This window comes from Jaculus jaculus, chromosome 1 (assembly GCF_020740685.1).
Source record: "Jaculus jaculus isolate mJacJac1 chromosome 1, mJacJac1.mat.Y.cur, whole genome shotgun sequence".
NCBI lineage: Eukaryota > Metazoa > Chordata > Mammalia > Rodentia > Dipodidae > Jaculus > Jaculus jaculus.
The window spans coordinates 177,386,864-177,400,006 of record NC_059102.1 but is presented as its reverse complement, the minus strand read 5'-3'; the positions used below and the strand labels follow the sequence as shown (position 1 = coordinate 177,400,006).

At 42.9% G+C, this 13,143-nt stretch overlaps 1 protein-coding gene across 1 annotated transcript in view; it reads left to right on the top strand.

Moving 5' to 3' along the window:
- The window catches only part of Ptprj (protein tyrosine phosphatase receptor type J), a 197,953-nt gene extending 185,080 nt beyond the window's left edge, over positions 1 to 12,873 (top strand). Inside the window, exons 23-25 of the mRNA XM_045148440.1 lie at positions 3,128 to 3,288; positions 3,994 to 4,129; positions 9,268 to 12,873. Of these exons, the coding sequence (XP_045004375.1) occupies positions 3,128 to 3,288; positions 3,994 to 4,129; positions 9,268 to 9,426 (456 nt within the window). The 3' untranslated portion in view covers positions 9,427 to 12,873. The remainder of the gene's footprint in view (positions 1 to 3,127; positions 3,289 to 3,993; positions 4,130 to 9,267) is intronic.
- Positions 12,874 to 13,143: the final 270 nt, after the last annotated feature.

Genomic DNA, 13,143 nt, shown 5'->3' with positions numbered 1-13,143 from the left:
GGGAATAGATGTGTGAGGAATAGGCATTTGCTGTTAGGAGCAGTTTATAGTAGCTGGCCATGCAGAATGTAGGGTGTATGCAGTGGTCTCCTTTCCCTCCAAAGTTACAGAAATGAATTCAGTTATGTCATTAGGTACTCTAGGGAGTAAAGCTTTTTAAGAAAATATATTAATTTATTTGCAAGCAGAGAGAGAAATACACACACACACACACACACACACACACACACGTATGGAGAGAGAGAGAATGTGAATATGGGTGCACCAGGGCCTCCAGCCACTGCAAACAAATCCCAGATGCATGCGCCACTGTGTGCACCTGGCTTATGTGGGTCCTGGGGCATTGAACCCAGGCCTGTAAGCTTTGCAGGTAAGCACCTTAACTGCTGAGCCATCTCTCCAGCTCAGAAGTAGCATTTCTGAGGGGTGCGTGAAAGTAGAGGCAGGTGCACAGAGAAGCACTGGCATTGCTGCTGAGGTGGGAGTGGCAATAACCCTTTACAGCGGAAATGTCCATTCTTTTCCATCTGGAGTTTAAGTCTCTGACATAAAGAAATAATCTGAAATGCAGAAATAGGTTTGTCAGTCACAGAGCTCAATGCCAGCATTATTTACAGCAGAGGAACAATTTGGAAACCACATACATCTCTAATTTCTGGAGAATAGGTAACTAAACCATGACTTATCTGCTGATCAGGAGCATTCAGCTTTTAGAAATGCTGTCTATGTAGACTTCATACAGACAGCCCCATTTATCCCTGGGTCATACTGTTGTGGATTCAACCAACCCAGAATAGAAAATATTTAGAATAAAAATTGTGTCTGTATTGAACGTGCACAGTTCTGTTCTCTAAATGATATAGTATGACAACTATTTGAATTATGCTAGGTAATGTAAAGTAATTTAGAAATGATGTAGACTATGATCATGTGCTATTCAGTGACAGGGGATGTTCTGAAGAACGTCTCACTTGTGTGTATTTCATAATATATACCTACACAAACCTAGTTGGTATAGCGTGTTAGGCACCTGGGCTGCATCGTGTGTGCTGTCATACATGGGGTCTGTCACTGACCAGAATGTGCATGACTGGACAGGAGGATGGTGCAGGATGAATGTGAACACTGCGCCATTACGTTCGGCTCTGGCATTCACAGACTTTCATATTCATAGGCACCCTGGAATCCACCTGCCATGGATCCAGAGGGTTGACTATAATTATCATGAACAGATATAGTAAAAATGTAATCTTAACTGAAATGTGCCAGGAAACAAAGTTTTTTTTTTTTTTTTTGAGACAGATTTTTTTACTTGCCTCAGCCTCCTGAATACTGGGATTACAGGCAGGCATTATCATGCCTGGTTTGCAGCAAAGTTTTGTATCTATTATGAATAGCACATACAATAAAAGCCTGGAAGTAGACTTAGAGGTGTTACATCTTATGGGAATTGTGGATTAGGTTCTAGTGTGCAAGAATTATTCTTGAAGATTCCACAAGTCATGGATAGGTGTAATATGTTAAGTGCTAATTGTTTACTGGTTAATATGTCAAAAAGGCTCTGGCCTCAGAGAATATTCCACTTCCTCTGCTGGAGCTGCTGACAGAGCTGTCAGCACACACTGATTTGGCCACCTGAACAGCTAAGTTCACAATACTAGAAAACCATTGAAGTATGCCCTGCTTCTTTCAACAGGCTTTGCCCATTTAAACAGAGTGCCTTATCCATGGTTGTTGTTACTGTTTGGGGTTCATCCTGTGGAGGGCAATTGCATGTGGACTTGTCCACATCATTAGAAATGCTCTTGCTGTTATTCTTCCATTTTTATTAACCAAACTCCAAACTGCAGAGTTCAAGTTATTTCACTAAAGCCTTTTCCTAGTTTAGCATCCATCTCAGACTTCCATATGGCATTTTATAAAATAGTACTGTCCAATTGTGCAAAATGCATGAATACATTTCCCTTTTATAGATTGAGAACATTGTAAACGGTTGCTTTTGACTGCCACTCCTCTCTTGCGCCCCCGTGGCTCCCCGCGGAGAGAATCCCGAGCAGCACTGCTTCCGCACCCTCTTCCTCTCGTCCCCTCTCTGCTCCTCACAGCCTTTTTTCTTTAGCAGTGTGTGTGTTGTTTAGATGTACCTCCCAGTGTCTTCTCTCAGCATTCTGCCCACTCAGTGTTTTCCAAGTTTTGAATAATATAAATTTATCGTTTTATGATGAATAAATTGGCTGTAGAAATAGAGATGCCTACTGTCCAGCTGTGGGACATATAAGCCAGTGTCCAGGTGTGGACAGATGAGGATAGTGGAATCAAGGACAAGAAGGGACCAAACTGGCCTAAGGGGCAGAGTTCTGATAGTTCAAGGTGCACACTTGGTCTGGGGTAGGAGACAGGTTCGTGTAATTAGCAGTTCTGTTGCACCTGGGTGTACTTTGCGCTGCCTATGTGATGTTGAAGTAGCTTCTTCTTGTGGGTGGCAGGGGCCTCCTCTCTCAGACCCTGTGGTCTTAAATGCTTGCTCGTTGTCTGTCAGTCCTTTAGATCTTTTGGAGAATTTGGGGCTCATGAGAAGTTCTCAGCAGGTCCTGACCTCCAGGATACATGTGGGCAGATTAGATTAGTTTTGGTTTGAAAGTCAGTGCTTTTTCAAGATGGGGCTTGGGAAGCTCTCAGGAGGTGCAGGTGTGAGGATGTAGGGCTGTTTCTTACTGGCCAGAAGCTGGGAAGGGAGATGATGCGTCTAAGAACTGGGTGTGTTGGCTGCATGTGAGAAGAGCCCCTGGGGAGGTCACCCTCTGAACTGTCGATATGAAAACTTCCCTTCTGGGCATGTCATGAGGACTTGGTGAGCAAGATAAAAGTGTGTGTACACACATGACTTTTTTCCCCTTGCGATGTCCGGGACCCCCCGGCCTTGTGCGTGTGAGGCTGGCCCTCCGGCACGAGCTGCACCCCAGCCTTGTGCTCACTTCTGCAGCTGCTGTACCAATGCAGAGCTCGACTTTCTGCTCGGACCACTCCTTTCTCCTGGGCCCTCAACGGGCTCTGCTTGATCTCACCCGCTTTGTGATGTGGCTCGGCAGCCTGACGCTCTGGCTGTAACTCCTTTGTTGTCTTGTAGACCCAGACAAGTGAGAGTCACCCTCTGCGACAGTTCCACTTTACCTCCTGGCCCGACCATGGTGTTCCCGACACTACTGACCTGCTCATCAACTTTCGGTACCTTGTCCGAGACTACATGAAGCAGAGTCCCCCTGAATCACCAATTCTGGTGCATTGCAGGTAATCTGTTTGTTGGCACTTTATATGTGGGGGATAATTTTCAGTGTAATGACACATTTATGAGCACTTCCCCAAAGCAAGGCCTAAGAGTTGAGCATTCAACAAAGAAAGGTTTGTGTAAGGGAACATGGGCTTATTCCTGGAGTCCTGAGATCCTAGAATGTAATGCCAAACTATAGTCTCTGGACAAATTGGATCAACTACTTGTTCTTGTAAATAAAATTTCCATGGCACACAGCCAGAGGCCTGGCCTGTATATTACTTACGGTTACTCTTATGCTTCTGTGACATGGTCTGCTGAGCCAGATTTTTGCTATCTAGCCTTTTACAGAAAGAGTGTGCCCACTTCTACCCTGGAATGATAAGAAATTAGCTTCAAAGCTGAAAGAATTAAGTTAAGGCAGAAGGAAGAAAGAATTTTGTTGTCCTGCAAAGAGTAAATACGGGATCACTATGGCAGGGTGGAATATAAGAAGGTTTAGCAAGATGTTGTATTTGTGGCATTTAACTCAAAAGTAAGTTCGGGACTGAGGCCCCAGGGCCAAGCTGGTATAGCTTGACCTGTAAGTTTCGTGGGCAAAGCCTGCTGCTGGCGCTGCCCTCAAGTGGTAGTCATAGAGAAGAGCAGCCACGGTACAGACGGGACTTTGAAGAGGTCTGCAGTGGAGGCAGGCCACAGTAAAGTACGCACCTCTCTCGTTTCAGCGCCGGGGTTGGAAGGACAGGCACTTTCATCGCCATTGATCGTCTTATCTATCAGATAGAGAATGAGAACACTGTGGATGTGTATGGGATCGTGTATGACCTTCGGATGCACAGGCCTCTGATGGTGCAGACCGAGGTGAGGCCAAGATCTGTGTTTGATACCCTGCCTTTCCCATCATTTGTTTCAAAAAAATATGTGCGTGGAGCCACATGCTTGTGTTAAAATATTTCACCCTTCCAGATCTTTCCAGCTCTTGTTTACAGAACAGCAGTGGATTTCTTTGCAGATCCTAAGCTGCGTTGGAATTCAGTGACCTGGTTCAAGTGACTGTAGTACACCCAGATAGCATCAGGATTCTTTGCCTTCCTGCTTCTCACTTACCAAGTAATCACACATCTCTAGATTTGGTTTCCAGATTTTATATTTTTCAGCCTTTGTTGCTAAGAAGGTCTGACCATCTTTAAGCTAGTGAAACAGACTTACTGAACATGAAATAGCACAATGCTGCTTAAATGCATACGCAGCAGTTTATCCTCACTCAGCCTCGTAGATATTAATGACTATTAATTATCAAGGTTACAGAAGGATGATGACCAGTGGTGGAAAAAATGTGGGCTAAACTGTTTCTTGTTTTTCCTGAAGTGTCTCTGATACATCTGAGGCATAGTCTCATCAGAATATAGTGGGAAGTAGCTTCCTAAAAGGGGTGGATGTGCCTGGACCAGGATGAGAGCAGAATATTAATTTTGTATCAAGCCATTGCCCTGTACCAATTTAGAACTCAATGGATATGTGTTGTGTGTATGAGTCTAGCAGGGAATGTTCTAGAGGTCTGAGTACATTGTGTACTTTGGGTGAGCTGTATGGGGAAAGTGAAATTTCTCATCTGTGTTCATCAGAAGAGATTTTAATTTTTCTGCTGTAATTATAGAATAGTATTTCTCAGTCTTTTATGCTCTTGAGCAACAGAGAAATCATATACCTGCCTGCAGATTCTTTTTCATGTCTTTTCTATATTTGGAAAACAATAGTCAAGTTAATTTTTTTTAGCAATATAGAACTACATTAGAATATATTTTTTTCTTTTAGTTTTCTTTCCTAATCCCATGTCCTAGAGGTAGGCAATATTCACATTTGGTGTATGTCGTTTTGTGAATGTGAAATGCCACCCACAGAGGTCCATGTATTTGAGCACTTGGTCCCCAGTAGGTAGTGGTGTGGTGGAAGATTGTGAAAACTTGTTTGTAGTGGCTGGAGGCTGAGGTGTACCCATTCTTTCTGTCTGTTTCTCTTATTTCTATCTCCCTCTCTGCTTGCAAATAAATAAATAAAAATATTTTTCTAAAAACTTCAGGAGTTGTAGCCTTGCTGCAGGAAATGGGTTATTACAGGAAGGTTTTGAACTTTTATAACCCGGCCCCACTTCCTTTCTGATTCGGGCTTCCTGACTGAGCTCAGTGTGATTAGCTGCCTCACACTCTCACCACTGCCTTCCCTGCTTGGCGGACTGTGTCCTTTCTGATGTTGTAAACTGAAATAATCCCTTCCTCACCAAGTTGCTTCTTGTCAGATGTTTGGTCACAACAATGAGAAAAGTAACTAAATGTTGCATATATTCTTTTAGGACTCTGCGTGTATATCTGTAAACATGTGCACATATCCCTATGTGGAGTATTTTGAACAGAGCAGATCCTGTTCTTATTTTATTCTTATTTTAAAAACGTGTTTACTGGGCAGTTGTGCGTGTGTGTGCCTGTGCACCAGCATATCTTGCTACTGCAAAAGAATTCCACATGCATATGCCACTTGGTATTTGGCCTATCTGGGAATTGAACTGGGGCTGACAGGATTTGCAAGCCAGTGCTTTTAACTGCTGAGCCGTCTCCCCAGCCCCTGGAACCTGTTTAATATATAATGTTTCCTTATGATTTTTTTCTCTTTTACAGTGTAATAGTTGTTTTTTTTCTATCAGCATACTTTTTTTTTTTTTTTTTTTTTTTTTTTTTTTTTTTTTTTTTTGGTCTTTCGAGGTAGTGTCTCACTCTAGCCCAGGCTGACCAGGAATTCACTATGGAGTGTCAGGGTGGCCTCGAACTCATGACAGTCCTCCTACCTCTGCCTCCTGAGTGCTGGGATTAAAGGTGCGCACCACCACACCTGGCTTCAGCATACTATTTTTTTAATGGCCACACACTTATTTGACATGTTTGCTACATTACTTACTTTTCTCATTGCTGTGACAAAGTACTTGACAAAGCAACTTAAGGAAAGACAGGTTTATTTTGACTCATGGTTTGGGTTATCATGGCACGAAGCATGAGATGGCTGGCCACACTGTGTCTGTAGCCAGGAAGCAGAGAGAGAGGAATACTGGTGCTCAGCTAGCTCAGTCCTTTTTATTCACACCACCCAAGTCCATAGGATAATACCACCCGTGCTCAGGGTGGGTCTGCCCTCCTAATTTAAACACTCTGGAAGTATCCTCACAGACTTATTCAGAGGTTTTGTTTTCTAGGTGAATCAGGTCCCCTCTAATTGACAATTATAGCCAACCATCTGCAGTTATTGTCTCATTCCTATGATCAATCAAATACCCAAGCAAGAAGCAATTTAAGGGATAAAGTGTTTGTTTTGGCTCATAGTTCAGGTGATAAAGTCCATCATGATGGAGAAGGCATGATGGCAGAAACATGAAGTAGCTGCCACATTCAGTCCACAGTCACAAGGCAGAGAGATGAGTGCTGCTGTTCAGCTAGCTTTCTCCTTGGGAAGAACTTTAGGACCTCAGCCCATGGAATGGTGCTGCCCATAGTCAGGCTGTGTTCTCTCCACCTCAAGTACCCTAATCTAGACACTCCCTCACAGACATGCCAAAAGATTTGTTTCCATAGCGATTCTAAATCCTGTCAAGTTGACCACCAAGACTAACATCATCACACTTGTTTGAAGGGAGGTCCCCATTTAGGTCCAGGTGATGTCTCCTTTACCCAACCTCCTCTGTGGAGAATTACTGTTTTTCATTTCTCACAGGCTCCCCATGCCACAGAAATCCTGTTAGACCTTGTATATATGCTATATTTCCTTCACATGCTTCTCTTGCCTTCCCCTATTCTGATACCTTTCCTTAGGCAGGGGAGGCAAGGGCACCCTTTTGGTGAGCATCACTGACGAAGAAAGCTTGTTTTTTGTGGTTTTGGATGTTACCAGGTTCTTTATAGCAGACAGCTTTAGGTTTGTTGAGATGAACTTCAGACTAGGCACAGTTAAGGAGGAAGAGATTTATTGATGCTTACAGATCCAAGGGAAGTTCCACAATGGCAGAAGAAGCTGGCCTGCTTTCACAGGACCAAACACAGAGAGAGAAGCCCCAAGCCAAAAGCCACACAGCACACTTTAGGAATTTCACCGAGGTACTTGAATTGGAATCTCACACCTTAGGGCTGGATGGCCCAGTGACGCTTCTTCCAGCCAGGTGGCTGTAGATCTAAACAACAAACTAATAAAATACTGAATATATTAGGGGCCATCTATTCAAACTACCACATTCTGCCCCTGGCCCCCAGTAGATTTAAAACCATCACACATTGTAAATGTGCTCAGTCCAGTTTTAAAGGGCCTCACAGTCTTTACCAACTTAAGATAGTTCCAAAGCCCCCTGTCTCATCCGAGATCTAAGATTGTCTCTTAGCTGTGAGTCCTGTAAGATCAAACAAGTTATATATTTTCAACATATAAAGTCACAGAGTAAATATTTCCAACTGGTATTAAGACATAGCAAGGAGAGACTAGAACAATGCAAGCTCAACCTCCATCAAGCAAACATCAAAGTTCTGCAGTTTAGTTCCAATATAACCAGAGACTGATAGTCTCTAGTTTTTTTTTTTTTGTTTTGTTTTGTTTTTTGTTTGTTTTTTAAATTCTACCCCTTCAGCTGGGCAAAGTAGCCAGGAAATACTTCCATCTCAGGCCAACAGTGCACTCCATGGTAGCCCTTGCATAGGCCTGGTATATCCAAAACATCTTCAGGTCTCCATGCAAATCACAGTCCATCTTTTAAAGGCTCTTTTAGCCTATCAGGCTCATCGTGTCCTGTCTTGTTTCACATCTCAGCAGCAGCTCTTGGAACCAGGTGTGTACTTTATGACCACTCCATGCATTTTTTATGCTTTCAAAACCAATACTAGGTGTGGAGGACATAGCCATATTCTTAATTCAGGGACAAAATCATAACCTTGAAAAGTAGGTTCCTTTTCCAGTTAACTCTTTCCAAAAAGAGCTTTTTTTTTGTTTCTCATAGTTTTTTTTTTCAGGCATCCTCTCTATTGTTTTAATGTACACCAGTTGGGCCATCTTCCTTAAGCTTGCTAATGTGTTTCACAATAGCAGCTCCAGCAACCTAAAACCAGTCTCAGTGCCTGTAATTTTAACTTGCTTGAGGTTTTTCAACTTAAAATCTTAAATCTTTCAGTCCAGTATCTTTAGCCAAGCACATCAGTCCATTACAAATTTAACCTTGATCAAACGCTCTGGGCCTGGGCAGCAGGACACAGCCAGCCCTTATGCCAGTAGCCCAGTTCCAACAAAGTTCTCTGCAGTCTTTCCTTCCCCTTAGAAAGCTCATAAGCCAAGCCTCGAAGTTCAATGCTGTCTGCACTTAGCATTCTCAAACTCTCATCAGAACAGTCCATAAAACTTGACTTACCACTCCAGAAAGCATCTTCAGTTGCAAGCACCAAGTCCATGTCCGTTCCTCCAAAACAAAGGCTCCAAAAGACCAAAATTCACATGGTCAGGTTCATCTCACCTCATTTCTGGTACCAGCTTCTGTAGTAGACAGCTTCAGGTTTGCTGAGATGAACTTCCAGACCAGGCACAGTTATGGAGGAAGGGATTTATTGAAGCTTACAGATCCAGGGGAAGTTCCACAATGGCAGAAGAAGCTGGCCTGCCTTCACAGGACCAAACACACAGAGAAGCCCCAAGCCAAAAGCCATACCACATGATACAGCACACCTCAGGAACTCTAGCTAGGCACCTTGCATATTTTTAGATTGGAATCTCAAACCCACCACTACACCTTACCAGCCAGGTGGCTACAGATCCAAACTACCAACTAATAAAATACTGAATATATTGGGGACCATCTATTCAAACTACCACACTCTTGCACTTTGCTGTTGGGCACATGAGGTTTGGGTGGTGTTGTGGTGATGGTGATCTTAATACTCATCCCTGTGTTTATTGGTTCTCTCTCATTCATCTTTTCCTATCAGGACCAGTATGTTTTCCTCAATCAGTGTGTTTTGGATATTATCAGATCCCAGAAAGACTCAAAAGTTGATCTCATCTACCAGAATACAACGGCAATGACAATCTATGAAAACCTTGAGCCCGTGAGCATGTTTGGGAAGACCAACGGTTACATCGCCTAGTTCCAAAGCAAACCCTTTCTGAAGTTAACCAGACCGTCACACTCACCATGCAGGAAAGTGCCCCAATGTTGACATGTTTTCATATGTCTCATTTCTTAGTTCTTTGTTCTGTTCTGTTTGAGCTACCATGGAGGGCATGAAGCTGTGTGTATAAAACATGACAGATGGGAATTTGGGGCTGTAAAGAGCTGTGGATGGGTGGTGTGAAAATCATCTGCATTCCTGATTACCATTGGGATGAGTTCACTTTTTGTTTTTTCCTTGAGAATTGTGGAAAACCAGAAAAAGTGAGCTATTTTTTTTTTTTCCTTTTTCAAACAGGTTCTTTTATTTTAAAGACTATTTTATATGATTCACATGCTAATGCCAGGCTTGTGTTGGGTTGAATATATTTTAAGTATCAGAGGTCTATTTTTACCTACTGTATCTTGGAATCTAGCCGATGGAAAATACATACTTGTGGGTGATTATCATGTAGGGAGGGGCATTGCTGCCCCATCTGCATGGGTTTTCTATTTGAACATGTGCCTTTTCTGAATTATGCTTCCACAGGCAAAACTCAGTAGATGTCTCTATTTTTATATTGAATCTCATAATTGGAATATACAGAATATTTAAACAGTAGTTTAGCATCAGAGGTTCGCCTTCTCAGTAACATTCCTGTTCTCATTCGACAGAGGAGGCCTTTCTCTTTGCTCCACTCCCTAGCCCCCACGTACATTTGTGCTCCACTTTTGCTTTCTTTTTTTCTCCAAAGACTTCTTTTGGGGACATTTTCAGCCCATTGGTTGGGTGAGAATGGAGACTGTCACCTTGAGAATTTCTGTGGGTGGGACGGGAGAAGCAGAGGCATCATTCCCGCCATGACATAAACCCTTTTCTTGTTCCCGTCTTCTCCTTTTTCTCTTTTCTGTCGTTGGTAAGAAGGATTACTTAAAGGTGCAATATGTGACTTAGTGATTCATGATGCCCGGGGTTTTTAGTGATGTTTTACTCAGGTTGGCATTTAATGTGTGTCTGTGTATGTGTGTGTGATGTGCATGTGCGTGTGTGTGCGTGTGTGTGTGTGTATGTGTGGGTGTTTTACAGTGTGGCAATCTGTGAACATTTCAGTGTGAACTCAGTGTCAGATTAATCCCTCCTTCCCCAAAGTTCACTGGCTTTAGTCTCTATCTGCAGTGACAAATATTGGTATCTACTGTATATATAATTATTAAACTCTTACACAGTCATTCCTATGAATTGAGGTGTATAAAGTTTGATTTGTATCAAAGATGTAATTATTATTTTTAAAACGTCTTCTCACTATACTGCTGCTGTAATTACTTTGAATTTTTTAAAATGTAGATTAATTTTGTTTTTGCTTCAGGTGTATATTCACCAAGCATTTCAAAATTTATGTGGATTTATTTTATTGGTACATAATCTGTAAACTTTCAAGGCATTAACATGAAAGGATTTGTTTCTTTTATTTTATGTTGCGGCTCAGGTTATATTTTGAAGAAGTTTTGAGTTTATTCTCCAATAGATAATGAAGTATATACAAGGTCTTATGAAGGAATCACCAAGTCCTCGGAGTCCTGTGGCTGTTTTCCACGTTGATACATCCTGCTGTATGCTTAGGACCAGGGTGTCCTATTGAAGATGAGAGTGAGCTCTTCGAGAGCCCTGGCCACCGTCCGGGGGAGCCTGGGTCCTCATACTCTTGTGCTCCACTCCTCACCTCTCTGGCACTTTGATAACCTACTGGCTATGCTGAATGGGTATTTTAGGGTTATGAAGGGTGAACCACAATGTACTCAGAGCCCTGATATGGTTCTAGAGGTTTAATGCTGTATGTCTTTTGTCCACCTTTCCTCTGAGGTACTGAAAGGGTTAAAAGGAGAGGTAATGGTGATGTCACATTTGGGGAGAATTTTACTTCTCAAATGGAAGTTGCACTTTTTGTTTAATCCTTCGCATTCTTTTGTAGTGAGAAGTTCATTCAGTGTCAGGCCCTTTAAGGAATGGGTTGGCCAGGGCAGGTTGAACCCTTAGACTCACTAGGGTAGGGGTGGGGGATTGTTGCTACAGATGTGAATTAGAAGCCATGCTGTGATGCTAAAGGGAGACAGGTTGTTCCCGAACCTTCACTCTTGTCTGCTTCCTCCACCATGTGCACCAGCTATGGAGAGCTCTACAGCGGGTCCTCTCGGGGCTGTGGCCCATTTCCTCCTCCAGTGTGTCAGAAACTATTGTGCTGGGTGCCTACAGGTCATATCCTGTATAGATTTTAGGCTCTGCCTCTGCTGCTATGGAGAAAGCAGAGGAAAGGGCTTGTCCCTACAAAGTCCTTTAAAAGTCCACTAAATATCAAAGCAACTCAATTGTGAACATACTGCATAAGAGCAAAACACACGCCCTGTCCTCCCTTTTGCTTGTATGAGTTTGGGAAGTACTTGAACACCAGCCCCAGAAAACCACTTTTGGACATCATTTCTAGTCCCGGGGGAAAGGTTTGTGGCAGAGAGGTCTGGAATTCCAAATGAGCAGTTCACACGAAGGTCACCATGCCTCTCCACATCCTGAGGAGGCCTGGGGACAGGGTCGGGTCAGTGGGCGTGGTCAGGTATTTATAGCCCAGTCATTGGGAAGGAAAGATTAGTGTGTCCGTATGGGGTTTGTCAGAGACGGTGCATCTAGGCTTATTCCCCAAATCCTCACAGGGTCCATAAAATTTGAAGAGTCCGGTGGAATTGTGGGGGTAGTGGAAGCTCCCTGCTCAAATATGACAGTTGCATATAGAAAAGGAGCCAGTGTGGGATTTCCTACCAATGAAAGGGCTAAAGGTTGGTGGCCAGCTGCTCTGGGGGACTTGGGCCAAATGTTTTCTCCTAAGAACAAAGACTTGTTCCTTCACAGCCAAATCTAGCGAGGACTTGCACCAGTAGGAAATGACATTGGTGTGCTCTGTGGCCACATTGTGACCTCTCCAGGTTTTGGCATCACTGGCCTATTGGATCTGTGCATTGTGAAGTCAGAGGCGCTCTGGCCGGGTTGGGAAGGGGTCAGCTACACAGCTGATAGACTCTTGCTTCTCTTCTGGATTGAAAAGCCTGGTTTTCTTCGGAAATGCTTGATTGTGCTTGTTGAGCCAAGCAAGCCTCTGTGACTGATGTTGATTTGCCTCAAAAGTCCGAATTTTGAGTTTTCAGACTACTGTGTAGCAGCTGTGTGTCTAACATACTGTCGCTTCCCTCCCATGGGGCCACCTATGAATAAAACGTGTTGATGTGGACTCTAAACTGTAATTTTCTTGTAACTATTTTGGAATGATGCTATTTCTAATGTTTGTTATACTTGTACAGAGTATTGCTGTTGGTTGCTTTTTTTTTAAAGGAAAAAATGGCCTGAAAAAACTTTTTTAAAGACTTACAAATACCAAATATAAAATATGTCAACATATTATGTCTTTGTTTCTTTCTTTCCCTTTCCCCCTCCACTCTTTAGGTCTATACCATTTATCAAGAAGTTTACTGGTTTATTTAATTGGGGCATTTCTAACACAAAACACATTTCCCTTTGGGATTGTCCTACACAGTGTTGGTTTTCTAGGACTGCCATTTCAAATGCCACAGCCCAAGAGCTGTAAACAAAAGGAACTATTTTCTCACAATTTTGGAAGCTAGAGGTCAGAGGTCAAGGTGTCATCAGGTCTCTGCTTAGCTGGTATTCTCT